Raw genomic sequence first — 14,417 nt, 5'->3', positions numbered from 1 at the left:
TTTCCAGGTCAACAGAAAGCTTCCTCAAGGGGAGGGAAGCCAGGATCTGTGAACTGTCTGTGACTCGCAGGCCTTGTGCTAACTCCGCTACTGAGCGGGAGTCACAGTAGAAGTCCAGAGGAAGGGTAGGGGCCCTGCTTCTGAACACTGGTCTACAGCCTTTCACAGATAACAGCTTCCAGAACTGGAGAATATCTAAGAAAAGACATAAATAAATAAATACCAATGCTCCATACAGAGGCATTGCTACTTTTTTCTACTTTACAAGCTTCTCTTTTGCCCCCAAAATAATTCAGAGTCTAAACACCCTTTACACATGCAGTGGGGCTGCTTGACACATGACTTTGTAATGTAAAACTCTGCCTCATTCAAAGCTTTTAGCAAATCTGCCATACAATAACAGCACTATTAGGATTCACGCAGCACCAACCCTACCTAAAAAAAAGATGGCAGTACAGAATTATATTGGGCCCAAGAACAGCAATATACCTCCTGTTGTGAAAAACAGACCAAACAGGACTGCTTGATCCCTACACAGCAAGTAACACTAGCAGAACACCACACCTCAGTCACACAAGCAAAACATTAGGAGACCTTTACCAAGTACTGAACAAAGGACCACAAATTAAAAATAGACAAACATTTAACAAGAAAACAAGGTTCAGTGTGGCACCAGAGTGTGGCAGCTCCTTGTGACTCTGGGCAAGTCACTTAACCCTCCATTGCCCCATGTAAGCCGCATTGAGCCTGCCATGAGTGGGAAAGTGCAGGGTACAAATGTAACAAAAAAAAAATAGAAACAAAAATAAATTTCCTTTGTACTTTGCAAAATACAAAGCGATGCACATTCCCTAAAGCTAACATGTTCCAATGAATAAATTCAAAATGGTCATTTTATTTTTTCCAATCATGTAGATACCAGTCTCTCTCGTCTGTTTTCCTCTGTCTATTTTCTCCTTCCTCTGCTGCCCATATCTCCTGTGTACATCAATTCAGTAGCGAACATGGGGGGGGGGGAGGCGCAGGGGGAGCCGTCGCTCCCCCAAACAGGTTTGTAGATTGCCAATATCCGTTCTTCCTCCAACACCGGCGATTACCACAGCCAGCCTTCTGCCAGCGTGCGTCGTCGGGGCCTCTCCTCAGACGCGTGACGGTCCCGCCTACTCTGACTGCAACAGGAAGTAAATGCAGAGTAGGCGGGACCGTCACGCGCCTGAGGAGAGGCCCCGACGACGCACGCTCGTCGCTGGCAGAAGGCTGGCTATGGGAATCGCTGGCGCTGGAGGGAGAGCAGTGCTTCAGGGCAGTAAAAGCGAGCAGCCTGCGCGGACGCGGAGGGCGGGCAGGAGAAGATTGGAACCTCGCTTGGGAGAGGGCAGAAAAAAATATTGGCAAGGGCGCCATTTTTTCTGCAAACCTGTTTGGGGGAGCGACCGCTCCCCCCCCCCCCCCCCAGCTACGCCAGCTTATCTCAGGCCATTCTTTGCAGTGATGTAAATCAGTTGTAAACCCTGGCTTGGGCCACCAGTGTTTGTCATGGCATCTGTGTCTGGAGTTGGTACCTTTAAAGAGTTTTGCCCTATGTATTCCCTTCTTGATGCTATCCCTGCAAAGGTACAGAAGGGATTTCGTTCTGTACTGGTGTATCTCACGGCGCTTGATGTCAACGAGGACTACATAGCTGTGGGCAGCAGCATTGGGATGCTGTATCTCTATTGCAGACGTTCAAACCAGATGAAAAAGTACAACTTAGAGGTGAGCCTGGATGCTTCTGTCTTATTCTTTTTTAGCCAGGTTTTCAAAGGTTTTAGGTGCCAAACCTTAGGAATATAAATTGGCCCTTTTGAAATTTACTAGTATCCTAATTTTGCTAGATTCCTAAATTAATAAAGTCTAAAAAGTGGAAGGCTACAGGGATAGGATTAGGGTGAAGAAAAAAAGTTAGGAAATTAGAGGCGCCGTTTACTAAGTTGTGCTAATGTTTTTATCATGTGCTAAAGCTAGAGACATCCAGGGGGGACAAAATTCCCCGGGCCTCCAAGGGGGGCCCGGTGCCACAGTCCCCGACCTCACCTGCCCTCGGCTCCATCGACCATCCGCCACTGGGCCAGGCCCTCCCGCATTGAAATCATCACAGCGCCTCACCTGTCACCTCTGTAACTGAAAGCGCAGCAGATCGGATTTGCCTCCCTATGTCCTTCCCTCGTCTGATGTAACTTCCGCGAGGGCGGGACACAGGGAGGGAAGGCCCGAAGGGAGGCGAGTCTGATCTGCTGCTGCTGTGCTTTCAGTCACGGAGCGAGGTGATAGATGAGGCGCTGTGATGATTTCAATGCAGGAGGGGGGCAGGTGGGGACTGCGGCTCGGCCCAGGCCCAGTCTCTCAGCGGCCCTGGAGACATCCATAGGAATATATGGGTGTCTTTAGCGTTAGCACACACTAATTTTTAGAGTGCACTAAAAACACTAGTGTACCTATAGCACAGCTTAGTAAACAGGGCCCTAGGTGCTTAATAATGATTTTTCAGCACTAGGCACCTAATGTAGGAGCATAAATTTAGGCAAACTAATAGTGAGTTAATTAAGTTTAGGGCTAGGTGAATTTTAAGTTGAAAGCATAGATGGCAGTAATCAGTTGGGCAGTCTCTGATTAAAGGTATTTAGATAAGTTATTCATGTACTTTTAAGCAGATTTTCAGCCTATCTGTGAGACTGTTGAATATCACAAAAGAAGTTATGATATTTGCTTATACAGCATCATTTAAAGGATAAAGGTAAGTGAAAGCACTGAACATTGGCGCTGTCCACTTGTCTCTTATTCTTTCCTTTTTTGGGGGGGAGTTAGACTTTTTAAATATTACAAAGAATAGTAACATAGGAAAGAGAGAAAAATACAATCAAAAACAAAAACATCAAATCTAGTGCACATCAAGGAGAAAACATCTGGAGTTATCACTAATATATTCAAGGAAAAAAAGGAAAACCATTACAGAGATACTTGGGCTTAAAAATTGCATCTAAATTCATTTATAATAACCCATACACCCATCAGATAGCACCAGATATTGAAATCTTTGCAGAAAGAAAGCTTTCCAACGGCATCAGAGCCAAAAAAACAAGAACAGTTTTCATACATAACCAAGCACTTACAGGGAAACTTCAGGAAAAAAGTGTCTCCGACTGCCAAACTTTAGGCTTAAGCAGCAAGAAGAGTAGGCCTGGTTACATCAGGAAACATAAGAATAGTTTGCCCATAAAAAGGTACCTGTTGGTTTTAAAGGTATTCTTTTAAAAAGAAGCATCATCTTTTCAGTGGTGCTAAAAGAGACCAAAACAGTGGCCCTCTTAGCAATATTATTCTGAGTAGACTCCCAAGAATTTTGTAAGATCCAAACTATCGGAAGTTTATCAGGAGAGTTTAAGGGGTATGTTTACTAAGGCGCGTTAGCATTTTTTAATGCGTCTATAAAGTTAAGGTGCTTTAAGCGCTAATGTGCCAGTACATTCCTTTAGGCACGTTAGCGTTTGATGCGCATTAGCGTTTGACGCGCGTTAAAAATGCTAACTCGCCTGTAGCGCGCCTTTGTAAACACAGGCGCAAATGACCTATCTCCCCCTCCTGGTTAATCAACTTAACCTCTCTAGGAAGGTAGTACGCATTAGTAACATCAGAATCGTTAAAGGACAACAGTAACTGATTTTTAAAGCCTTAAAGGCTGACGCTCTTCTCTCATTGGTTCCTTCTTTTAGCTTTTATCAGCCCTCTCGAAATTTGCATTCTGTTGCTATGTGCTTATTAGATACCCCTTCATTTAGGTACGTCTGGCCTGAAGCTAATTGATCTGCAGTGCTTCAGATTGCTGGCACCTTGATTTGGAATACTTTGCCAGTGGAAATTCAGCTGAAACAGTTTATAAATATTTTAAACAAATGAATAACACCTCATTAACATATGTTCTGAAGAATTCAAGAGGAGATAAATAATAGTTGCTGGTACCTTACATTGAGAGGATCCTATGACTTCTTTATCCACAGATAAGAAAGAAGAATCACCACCTCAGGAAAATCCTGGGAAGTGAACATGGCCAGTTGCTCTGGGGCACGCGCTATCTCTCTAGTCATTACAAGTTGTGGACACTGGGTTTGATCTGCAGATGAAAGGGAAGTGTCCGAGGGCAAAAAAGTGCTTACATTAGAAGTATAAATTGACCCTGGCATCTTAGCTGCTTGTAGATATGTCCATTGGGTCTCTTAACAACAGTTAATGCCAGTGTCCTCTTCTTCCCTCCTTTCTGCTTCCCCATTAGAGTGGAGCAGAATCCCAGGCTCCTCAGTGGCTCTGAAGAGGTGGGACCTGTCCCTTTGGTCATGCACCCCTTGGACCTGTGGCTGCGTTCTGCTGTAGGGCCACCCAGAAATAGTTGGAACAAGGGCCTCCTTCTGATGTCACCAGCTGCCCAAGGGCAGCCAGCATGGTGCTTACACACACTTCTCAGTGTCTCATGATGGTCTCTCTCCCTCTTCTATCTGCATAAGTTACAGCCAGATTTTGACTGCTCCAGCCAAAAGTTATATCTGGGATTTTGAACAGAAATGAGTTAACCACATAAATTATTTTGAATATTGAATTTTTAGGTTCTCAAGTTTGTTGAAAATAGTGAGCCATGTGGCACTTAGCACACACTAATGTCCATTAGCGTGCGTTAAGCTTTAGTAAAAGGGCCCCTTAGGTACCTAATTTTGGGGCCCTTTTATTAAGCAGTATTAGGTGCTAACGTGCGACTAAGGCAGTGGATGTGCTAGAGTGTCACCTGATAGTTTTTGAATGTGCGTATTTATTTATTTAACACATTTATACCCCGCATTTTCCCACCAATAGTAGGTTCAATGTGGCTTACAAGACTGTAGGGCAAACTACAGTTCAATTAAATAACATAACAATGTAATATAGTTAAGTAAAATAACATAATAATGTAATAAAAAATAGTAAACGTATGGGTATCGTAAAGAACAACAGAGAATAAGAGTGAATAATAAAGGTAAGGGTCCATGGAATTTGCTGTAACAGGATATGCTAACAGCATGCTAAATTTCTATATTTTTTTGAGGAGGCATGTTGGGGGCAGAAAGTGGGCATTCTGCACAAACCAATTAGAGCATTACGTTACCGTCCACTAACTGATTAGTGCATGGATAACGCAGGAGCCCTTAACGTCTACAAAATAGGTGTTGACAAGTGCTCCCATGGTAATGTTTAAAAATAGCCACATGCTAAATGGCAACATTAGCATGTGGCCATTAATGCAAAAAATAGAAAATCAGGGTTTTTACAGCCACGGTGAACAAGGCCTTTGCATGCAAGCAAGACCCACATAAGAGCACATTAAGGCCTGTTTTTACTGCAGCTTTAGTAAAAGGACCCCTTTAGGAGCTCAGCATTTTTCAGATATTAGTCTCTGTATATATTGTGTGTACTGAATTCAGGAACTCAATCCTTTATGTAAATAATGTTTTCATACCCGTGCGGGGATGGAAATATATTTGGAAACCTTTATGTACTAGTCATAAATTTTTAGGTGTCAGGGGAAATTTCTTTCCTTTTTTTTCTCACTTTTATTTTTTTTTAATTTTGTCATAGTTGTTATTGTACTTCACTTTTTTATTTTATTTTATTGAAATACAGCCAAACGTAGTAAAAGCAACATTGCCACCATCAACAGGAGAATAGCAAATATTAAAATTGACACAAGAGAAATTGAAATTAAACAGATATCCTTCATAACCCCAGCCCTTCCAGCTCGTCCCTCCAAAACAACCCCACCCCCCTCCATCTATAAAGTGAACAAAGAGGAGTCAGGATGAGAAGTCCATTGCACATAAGGTTCCCAAATGCGGTGGTAGGACAACAGGTGGCCTATGCGCAGAGCTGTTAATTTAGACATCAAGTGGATATAGTCTAGCTTACGCAGGATCACACGAAGTCCAGGTAAAGTAGGCTGTTTCCAAGCTGCAGCAAGCACACGTTTGCTAGCTACAAATACATGGGTGACCAGGTGATGTGTTGACGACTTCACTCCCCGTGGCTTGAAATGTAAACGTGGTCCATTTTCATAGGGTATGCGATCTTAGTAAGGCTTAAAACAAATTTCAAAACAATAGTCCAAAAGTCTTGGGATTGTACTTCACTTTTTAAAGTTTTTTTAGTTGAGGGCTCTGCTTACTAAGCTGTGCTAGAGGCATGCTAGCGTTTTTAGTGCACAGTAGGGCGACTAAAATGTTAGCGGGGATGGGACGACTTCCCTATGAAGAAAGACTAAGGAGGCTAGGGCTTTTCAGCTTGGAGAAGAGATGGCTGAGGGGAGACATGATAGAGGTATATAAAATAATGAGTGGCGTGGAACAGGTGGATGTGAAGCGCTTTCCAAAAATACTAGGACTAGGGGGCATGCGATGAAACTACAGTGTAGTAAATTTAAAACAAATCGGAAAAAGTTTTCTTCACCCAACGTGTAATTAAACTCTGGAATTAGTTGCCGTAGAACGTGGTGAAGGCAGAGTTTAAAAGGGGGTTAGATGGTTTCCTAAAGGACAAGTCCATAAACCGCTACTAAATGGACTTGGGAAAAATCCACAATTCTGGGAATAACATGTATAGAATGTTTGTACGTTTGGGAAGCTTGCCAGGTGCCCTTGGCCTGGATTGGCCGCTGTCGTGGACAGGATGCTGGGCTTGATGGACCCTTGGTCTTTTCCCAGTGTGGCATTACTTATGTACTTAAGTAACTATGTAGATGCCTATAATATTCCTATGGGTGTCTACATGGTTAGCATGCGCTAAAAATGCTAGCACACCTTAGTAAACAGCCCTAAGTTTTTGGTGTCTTTATTTCTTTTTTCAAATGTATTCTTTGTATTGTTTTTCTGACAAAAAAGTACCAGGTGACAAATTTTAGGCATACTGGTGACCAGGCTCTTGGAATTTTTCCAGCCTCTGCATCAGAATTCTTTTCACTGTTACATTACCAAGTCTATTTTCTGGATTGCTAATGGAATACTGAGCAGAGATGTAGACGTTTGTGTTTGACTTGTAGGTTTTCTGTTTGCTTTTCCAGGGGAAAACTGATTCTCTTACTGTTGTAAAACTCTTGAGCTGCTTTGATGATTTGGTTGCTGTTGGTACAGCTTCAGGCCGAGTTGTGGTTTTTCAACTTGTTTCTTCATTGCCTGGAAGGAATAAACAGGTGAGATGTTGCCTTTTCACATGAAGCATCTTGCTTCTCATTAAGGGCTAGATTTACTCAAGTGCACTACCATGTTAGAGCATGTTAAGTCTGTTAAAATGCATTATGAGTAAGTAGGTCACATTGTATGAAATGGAATCTTTAGTAAATCTAGTCCTAAATATTTTTTAAAAATTAGTAATCTTACGATAACAGTGATATATATAATAAATCTATCTGGCAGATTGTACCTTTGGTCTCTTGAACTGACAGGATAGAAGCTAGTGGTACAGGGATGATGACATCATTGATATGTCTGCACTGAGTTCAGCTCATCAAAGTGAGGCATGTTGTTAAGAAATTTGAGTTTTTCTTTTCTGTGGACTAATATTAGTGGACTATCAGTTATTGTGAAACAACACAATTGTGATGTTTTTACTGATAGGATAGGGATAAGTGGAGGAGTAGCCTAGTGTTTAGTGCAGCAGACTTTGATCCTGGGGAGCTGGGTTCGATTCCCACTGCAGCTCCTTGCCCCAGGTACAAATAAAGTACCTGTATATACTATGTAAACCGCTTTAAATGTAGTTGCAAAAACCACAGAAAGTCGGAATATCAAGTCCCGTTCCCATAAGTTGCTTCATTGCACATAAGACACTTATTTCTCTTATATACACATTGGGAGGCTCAGTGATGGTGTATGACATGGACATGAAAACCCTACACTTTAGACTATACTGAGAAGAAGCCGGTGGGGGTTGCAGTAATGTCATTACTTCAAGAAACTCTGCCTTTTCTGCTTGAGCAGTGTCTCACACACTGAGAGCCCCCATTCACAATTATAATTAAACATATTGTATAATTTTGGGATTTTTTTTATTTTTTTGGTGCATATATTATCTAAAGAATCTAGATCTCTGTCCTCTGACTTTTTTTTTATTAAGGGGAAAATATATTATGAGTGACTGAGAAATGTGGAGCGAGTCAGACAGCTTCAACCCTCCTTTTCCCACTCCAACACTTTATCTCTGACAACAAAGGGGGGTCCTTTTAAGTGCTAACAAATTTAATGCGTGCTAATGATTAGCATGAGCTAAATGATAAGACGCCCATAGGAATATAATGGGCGTCTTATTGTTTAGCGCACGTTAATCATTAGCGTGCGCTGTCCATTAATGCACCTTATTAAAAGGACCACAAAGGAAGTATTTTGTCAAGCCTACAGAACTCTTTTCTTTTTAATTCATATTTTATTAAAGATTCTGTGCCCACGGAATTCAATTAACTGCATGATCTTCTGATTTAGCAATATTTCCATTAATTTACTCATCACTGAGGTCAGACTAACTGGCCTGTAGTTCGTGGCCTACTCCTTTTTCCACTTTTGAGAAGAAGAACCACATCCGCCAATCTCCAGTCCTCTGGGATTACTGCTAAGCATTCAAAAGTTCACATGGCTGAACTGCTAGAACCTCCTTAAGTTCCTTTGGTAGATCTGAGGGTAAATAGGGGAGTTCTAGTGGCTCAGCCTTGTGACTTTTAGAGTGGTCCTGGAGGACTGGAGGCAGATGGGCTCCCCTTCACAAAAGTGAAATTAAGAAGGAGGCTGGGACCCTACAGGCTGGTTAGTCTGATCTCAGTAATGAGTACATTTTTGGAAATACTACTGAAACAGAAGACTGTGCAATTCCCTGGATTACAGAATTCAAGGTAGGTCTAGCCAGAAAAATCTCGTATAATTTAACATTTTTATTGATGACTAACCAGTAGCAACAATATATGAAACCAGTTGAGTGTACATCATTTGCAACAATCATATCTTAGTGCATAATACTAAGATCCGTCATCAAACGTTTATAAGGGTATCCTCTTTACTTATTCAGAACCCCCCTGTGTACCACCTATAGAAATGTTGTTAGTAAATTATATATAGACACCCCAGGCCTTATGAAACATTTGTACAGTCTTATCTCTCCTCTCCCTACCCAATCATGTAGTTCACTATCCCCCTCTCTACCTTCTCTCCCCCCTTAAGTCAAACTTCCCCACTACTCATCTCCTGAAACCAACATCTAATGGTCCCCAAAGCTATAGGGGCCTGAACTCTTATAGCCCCCAAAGCAACCCTCGTAGTAGGAGACAATGGTGTCGCAGCTGTATCCCATCCCCCCCTTCATCACCCCCCCCCCCCCCCCCCCCCCAGCAAATGCCCAATATAATTGCTGAAAATTTCAGACCATCTATCAAAGGAATAATCCCTTGTGACTGTCACCATTGTTTGAAGTCTCAGAGAGGCATATTTTCAAAGCACTTTGGGAGGCTAAGTTCCATAGGTTTCTATGGAACTTTGGGAGGCTAAGTGCTTTGAAAATGAGCCTCAGAGTGTATTTAGGATCAAACTGCGACCCCTGGGTCTCAAAGATCGTAAATATCCCAAACTGTTAAAAATCTCTTCTGACGTTTAATAGACCCTCTAACCTCCCTTACTTATTCAATCAATTGGTTGACCTGATTTCTCCAGTTCCCCATATTCTGGGGGTTCTGGTTTTGTCCAGTGTTATACCTTTGCTGCCCAGTATACATAATTTATGAAAAAGAGGGATGGCACTTCCTCCTGCCCCTGCTGTCCTCAAAGGTGAATGGAAGTATCTTGAGGTATTTATCTGTTATGTTTCGGTTTTAATTCACAGCTGCAGAAATTTGATGTACTTGGTATTCACAGAAGCAGCATCACAGCTTTGGCTTGGAGTCCAAATGGAATGAAATTATTTTCAGGAGACAACAAGGGAAAAATTGTCTATTCTGCACTGGATCTAGATATGGTAAATGTTTGTGCACAGCATGCCAAGATTGTGAAATTTAGGTTGTCCCATCCTTTCACCCGGTGTGTTGTAGTTAGGGTAAGTGAGCCTTGAGGTACCCTACTGCCTGCTAGCTGAACCCTTCTGTGTCTTTTTGTCTTTCTACAGTAGCGACACAACTGCGGGACATAGATACTACTTGGCCTCACCGAACCCATGAGACCGGAGCTCCTCTCAGCCAAGTCCTAGACCTAGTGTTAAAGTGTAGTGTAGTGCAATGCCTGGGCTTTCAGCAAACCCATAGAGCTCGTAACCAGATGATCTGCAGTTATACAAAGGCTGACAAACTGTATATGGAACTGGGTTTTTGCCTCAAGTTTGCGAGCAAAATCTTTCTGATAGCTAAGCTATGCTAAATTATTCAGACTATGTACAGTAGTAATAGGTGAGAAACAAATGCAAGTATAGTAAACAAAACATTTATATAGAATTCTGTTCTAGTTATTTATTCTCTGTCCGCGGAGTAAACTGGTTACCTTTGTGTTTGAAGCTCCCAGAAAACCATGAAGGAACACTGTATATTATGTTTTATTCAGGGTTCCTGCAATCCCAGCTTGGTTTTAGAAGAGCCATCTGCAATTGTACAGCTGGATTACAACCAGAAAGTGCTTCTTGTTTCTACTTTGCAAAGAAGTCTGTTATTTTATACTGAAGAAAAGTCTGTCAAGCAAATTGGAATCAAGTCAAGAAAAAGGTAATCTGTAATTTTGTAGCAGCTGAAATTGTGATATTAACTTCTTTGGAAGCCCTAAGTATACTAAAATACAGTAGTGAATATGCAACAGAACAATAGCCAGGAGTACTTGGCTAAAATATTATTTTGATAAAAAGGATAAATTTGGCGCACTAAATGCAGTTTGATAAGTCTGCACTACTCAGGTGACTTGTAACTCCATGGTCAGATTAGGATTAGTAATAATCCACAAACTACCTATAGAAGACACCACCCACATAAGATTTGATGTAGAAGACTCTTTACTCACATCTCCCACCGATAAAGAAGTCTTCTCAAAATTAATCTCAAGAAGATGTAATTTCATCCACTTGTGAGCTAGAAAATATTTTTTGCACAAGGACATAAATATAATCCCAAGAAACAGTAAACGGAATAACAAATTGGGATCTTGCCAGGTATTTGTGACCTGGATTGGCCACTGTTGGAGACAGGATGCTGGGCTTGATGGACCTTTGGTCTGTCCCAGTACGGCAATACTTATGTGCTTATGTAATCTGAATGCCAGCAGTGTATGTGAAATATACAAGATCCAATTTTCTAAATACTACTGCTAAAAATCTTTAAAAACACATGGAAAAAAATTGGAGACAAAGGGGCTGGGATTTCCAAAACTCCCTCCTTGGTTCTCTTTGGGAGGAAAGCACAAAACATTGTAATCTTTTGGGAGAAGACTGTTTCAGAATGCTATGCTTATGTCCTGCATAATACTAGCTTTTCGTGGGCATGTACTTGAGGAATATTGTGTGCAGGTTGCAGAGTTTGTGGACACTCTTAGAAATATAGAAGTTAGAAATGATGAGAGATAAAGTCCATATGGTCTATGAAATATGCCCATCCATACCGTCTACTATCCCTTCATCTCCCTTAGAGATCCTGCAGTGCATACCTTTTTTTTTTTGTTACATTTGTACCCTGCGCTTTCCCACTCATGGCAGGCCCAATGCAGCTTACATGGGGCAATGGAGGGTTAAGTGACTTGCCCAGAGTCACAAGTAGCTGCCTGTGCCTGAAGTAGGAATCAAACTCAGTTCCTCAGGACCAAAGTCCACCACCCTAACCACTAGGCCACTCCACTCCACTTAGACACAGACAGCATTGATGTGGGTCTAGAACAATATGAACAGGTGACGTTGGAAAAATAAGAACATATCTTCATAAAAATATGCTTTAATTTTGAATATTTGAATAAGTAAAGCAAGGGGATTAAGGGATATATTAAATCATAGGGGGAAAAGAATAGAACCCTGTGGTGCACCACAAACAAGGTGGTGGGGATTAGACAGCTGAGATTGGAAAGATACAGAGAATGAACGATCTTTTAGGAATGAGATGAACCAATTGAGGACTGTACTTGTGAGTCCAAGATGGGATAGTTGAACCAAAAGGAGAGAATGATCAACAAGATTGAATGCAGCCGAGAGACCTAGAGAGACAACCAGCGCAGTATCACTGATATCGAGAATCCTATGTAGGAGAGCTGTGATCACAGTCTTGGTGCTATGAAATGGGCAAAAGCCACTGTGGATAGGTAAACTCTCCACATGTGAAGAGAACTGCTCAAAAACAAGCTTTTCCAGAAGTTTAGAAATAAAACATAAATTGGAAACTGGGTGATAGTTGGAGGGGGCAGTTGCATCCAAAGAGGGATTTTTCAAGAGTGAACATAAGCACCGCCGTACTGGGAAAAGACCAAGGGTCCATCAAGCCTAGCGTCCTGTCTCCGACAGTGGCCAATCCAGGCCTCAAGAACCTGGCAAAAACCCAAAAACAAAACAAAAATTTAAATGAATAATGTTTAATGGACTTTTCCTTCAGGAATCTGTCCAAACCCCCTTTTTTTTTATTTTTTGTTACATTTGTACCCCACGCTTTCCCACTCATGGCAGGCTCAATGCGGCTTACATGGGGCAATGGAGGGTTAAGTGACTTGCCCAGAGTCACAAGGAGCTGCCTGTGCCTGAAGTGGGAATTGAACTCAGTTCCCCAGGACCAAAGTCCACCACCCTAACCACTAGGCCACTCCTCCTCTCCTTTAAACTCAGCAAGGCCAACTGCTGTCACTACATTCTCCGGCAACGAGTTCCAGTGGTTTGATAGCGGCTTTCTTCCATAAGGTTGGGAATTGACCTAACATTAGACTTTGTTGAATCCATCCTATCCACTTGAGTTTAACTTGGTGTACCCACAACAACCTGATTCTCTCCTCAAAAAAAGCTGTTAAAATCTTGCTCTCCTTAGCAGCTGTACCCCTTGATTTAGTCTCAATAGAAAACATCTACAGTTTGTGTCCCAGTTATGGAAAGACAGATCTGGATAGGCTGGAATGGTCTTTGACTATAGCTCCAGCAGTTGGGAAATAAGGCTAGTGTTGGGCCTGAAAATATTACGTACAGACGGAGAACAAGTATGCTTATTTTATGTGGCATTCATGTCTTGTGCTATGACTCTGATAGTAAGATGTTTGCAATGTTGTTGGATTGTTGGTTTAATCAAGTATTGACAATAAAAGTGACTATATTGCAACCAAAATTATACAACCACTTTTGAATGGTGTATCAAATATAACTGCCTATATATGGTCGATTTATTGTGGCAGATTTCTGACTGTGCCAGTATTTGATCATGAAGGAGTGTAACCTGCTTGAAATGGCAGCTGTGGCTCTGACTGCCTTGTTGGGTAGACTGAATGGACCGTGTGGGTTTTTATCTGCTGTCATTTACTTTGTTACTATCTCCTTTTGATGCATATTCACTTTGTATAATTCAGTTTTTTAACTTCATTAATCTTTTAACTTATCCTCCATGATTTTGTTTCTTTAACAACCTCTATCCTCTTGACCACTCGACGCCTGCCTTTGATTTTACAACTTTCTGCAGGCTTGTTTGAGCTTTAAAAGCTCATTTCTGTACCTTGATGAAATGTTCCTCTAGGGATCCCAGTAATTTTAATGAAGCTATTTCATCCAGGCTACCTTTTTATTAAAGCCTTTCACCACTCATCTGCATTTTTACTCTGTGAATGATCAGATTACAAAGCGTTAAACCACTCTCTCTCTCTCAATTTTCCAGTCTTTGAAGCTCTTAGGTTTCTTATCATACAAAGGCTGGCAGAGCTAGTGGACATTCTTAGTGATTATTGCCCACAGCTTTCACTAGTCAGAATGTGGGCCTCCTGCACTGCTTCTCTATCGGTTTAGGATAGGAATCCTGTTGGGTTATTTAAGCTGAGGGGAGATATGATAGAAGTGTATAAAATAATGAGTGGAATGGATCGGGTGGATGTGAATTGACTGTTCACGCTATCCAAAAATACTAGGACTAGAGGGCATGAGTTGAAGCTACAGTGTGGTAAATTTAAAACGAATCGGAGAAAATTTTTCTTCACCCAACGTGTAATTAGACTCTGGAATTCGTTGCCGGAGAACGTGGTACGGGCGGTTAGCTTGACGGAGTTTAAAAAGGGGTTAGATAGATTCCTAAAGGACAAGTCCATAGACCGCTATTAAATGGACTTGGAAAAATTCCGCATTTTTAGGTATAACTTGTCTGGAATGTTTTTACGTTTGGGGAGCGTGCCAGGTGCCCTTGACCTGGATTGGCC

The 14,417-nt window shown here is 41.7% G+C and overlaps 2 protein-coding genes across 3 annotated transcripts in view; one reads left to right on the top strand and one right to left on the bottom strand.

Moving 5' to 3' along the window:
* The window catches only part of CINP (cyclin dependent kinase 2 interacting protein), a 33,348-nt gene extending 32,205 nt beyond the window's left edge, over nt 1-1,143 (bottom strand). Inside the window, exon 1 of the mRNA XM_030215272.1 lies at nt 920-1,143. The gene's annotated coding sequence lies outside the window, so the exon portion shown is untranslated. The remainder of the gene's footprint in view (nt 1-919) is intronic.
* Nucleotides 1,144-1,255: 112 nt separating this feature from the next.
* The window catches only part of TECPR2 (tectonin beta-propeller repeat containing 2), a 158,445-nt gene continuing 145,283 nt past the window's right edge, over nt 1,256-14,417 (top strand). Inside the window, exons 1-4 of one of the 2 annotated variants that reach the window (XM_030214188.1) lie at nt 1,256-1,755; nt 7,112-7,240; nt 9,910-10,041; nt 10,617-10,774. In XM_030214188.1, coding sequence (XP_030070048.1) covers nt 1,537-1,755; nt 7,112-7,240; nt 9,910-10,041; nt 10,617-10,774 — 638 coding nt within the window. In that variant the 5' untranslated portion in view covers nt 1,256-1,536. The remainder of the gene's footprint in view (nt 1,756-7,111; nt 7,241-9,909; nt 10,042-10,616; nt 10,775-14,417) is intronic. The other variant, XM_030214189.1, reaches the window with a different exon arrangement.

This window comes from Microcaecilia unicolor, chromosome 9, assembly GCF_901765095.1.
Source record: "Microcaecilia unicolor chromosome 9, aMicUni1.1, whole genome shotgun sequence".
Classification (NCBI taxonomy): domain Eukaryota; kingdom Metazoa; phylum Chordata; class Amphibia; order Gymnophiona; family Siphonopidae; genus Microcaecilia; species Microcaecilia unicolor.
The sequence above is the reverse complement of the archived record's forward strand: the minus strand, read 5'-3'. Positions and strand labels throughout refer to the sequence as shown.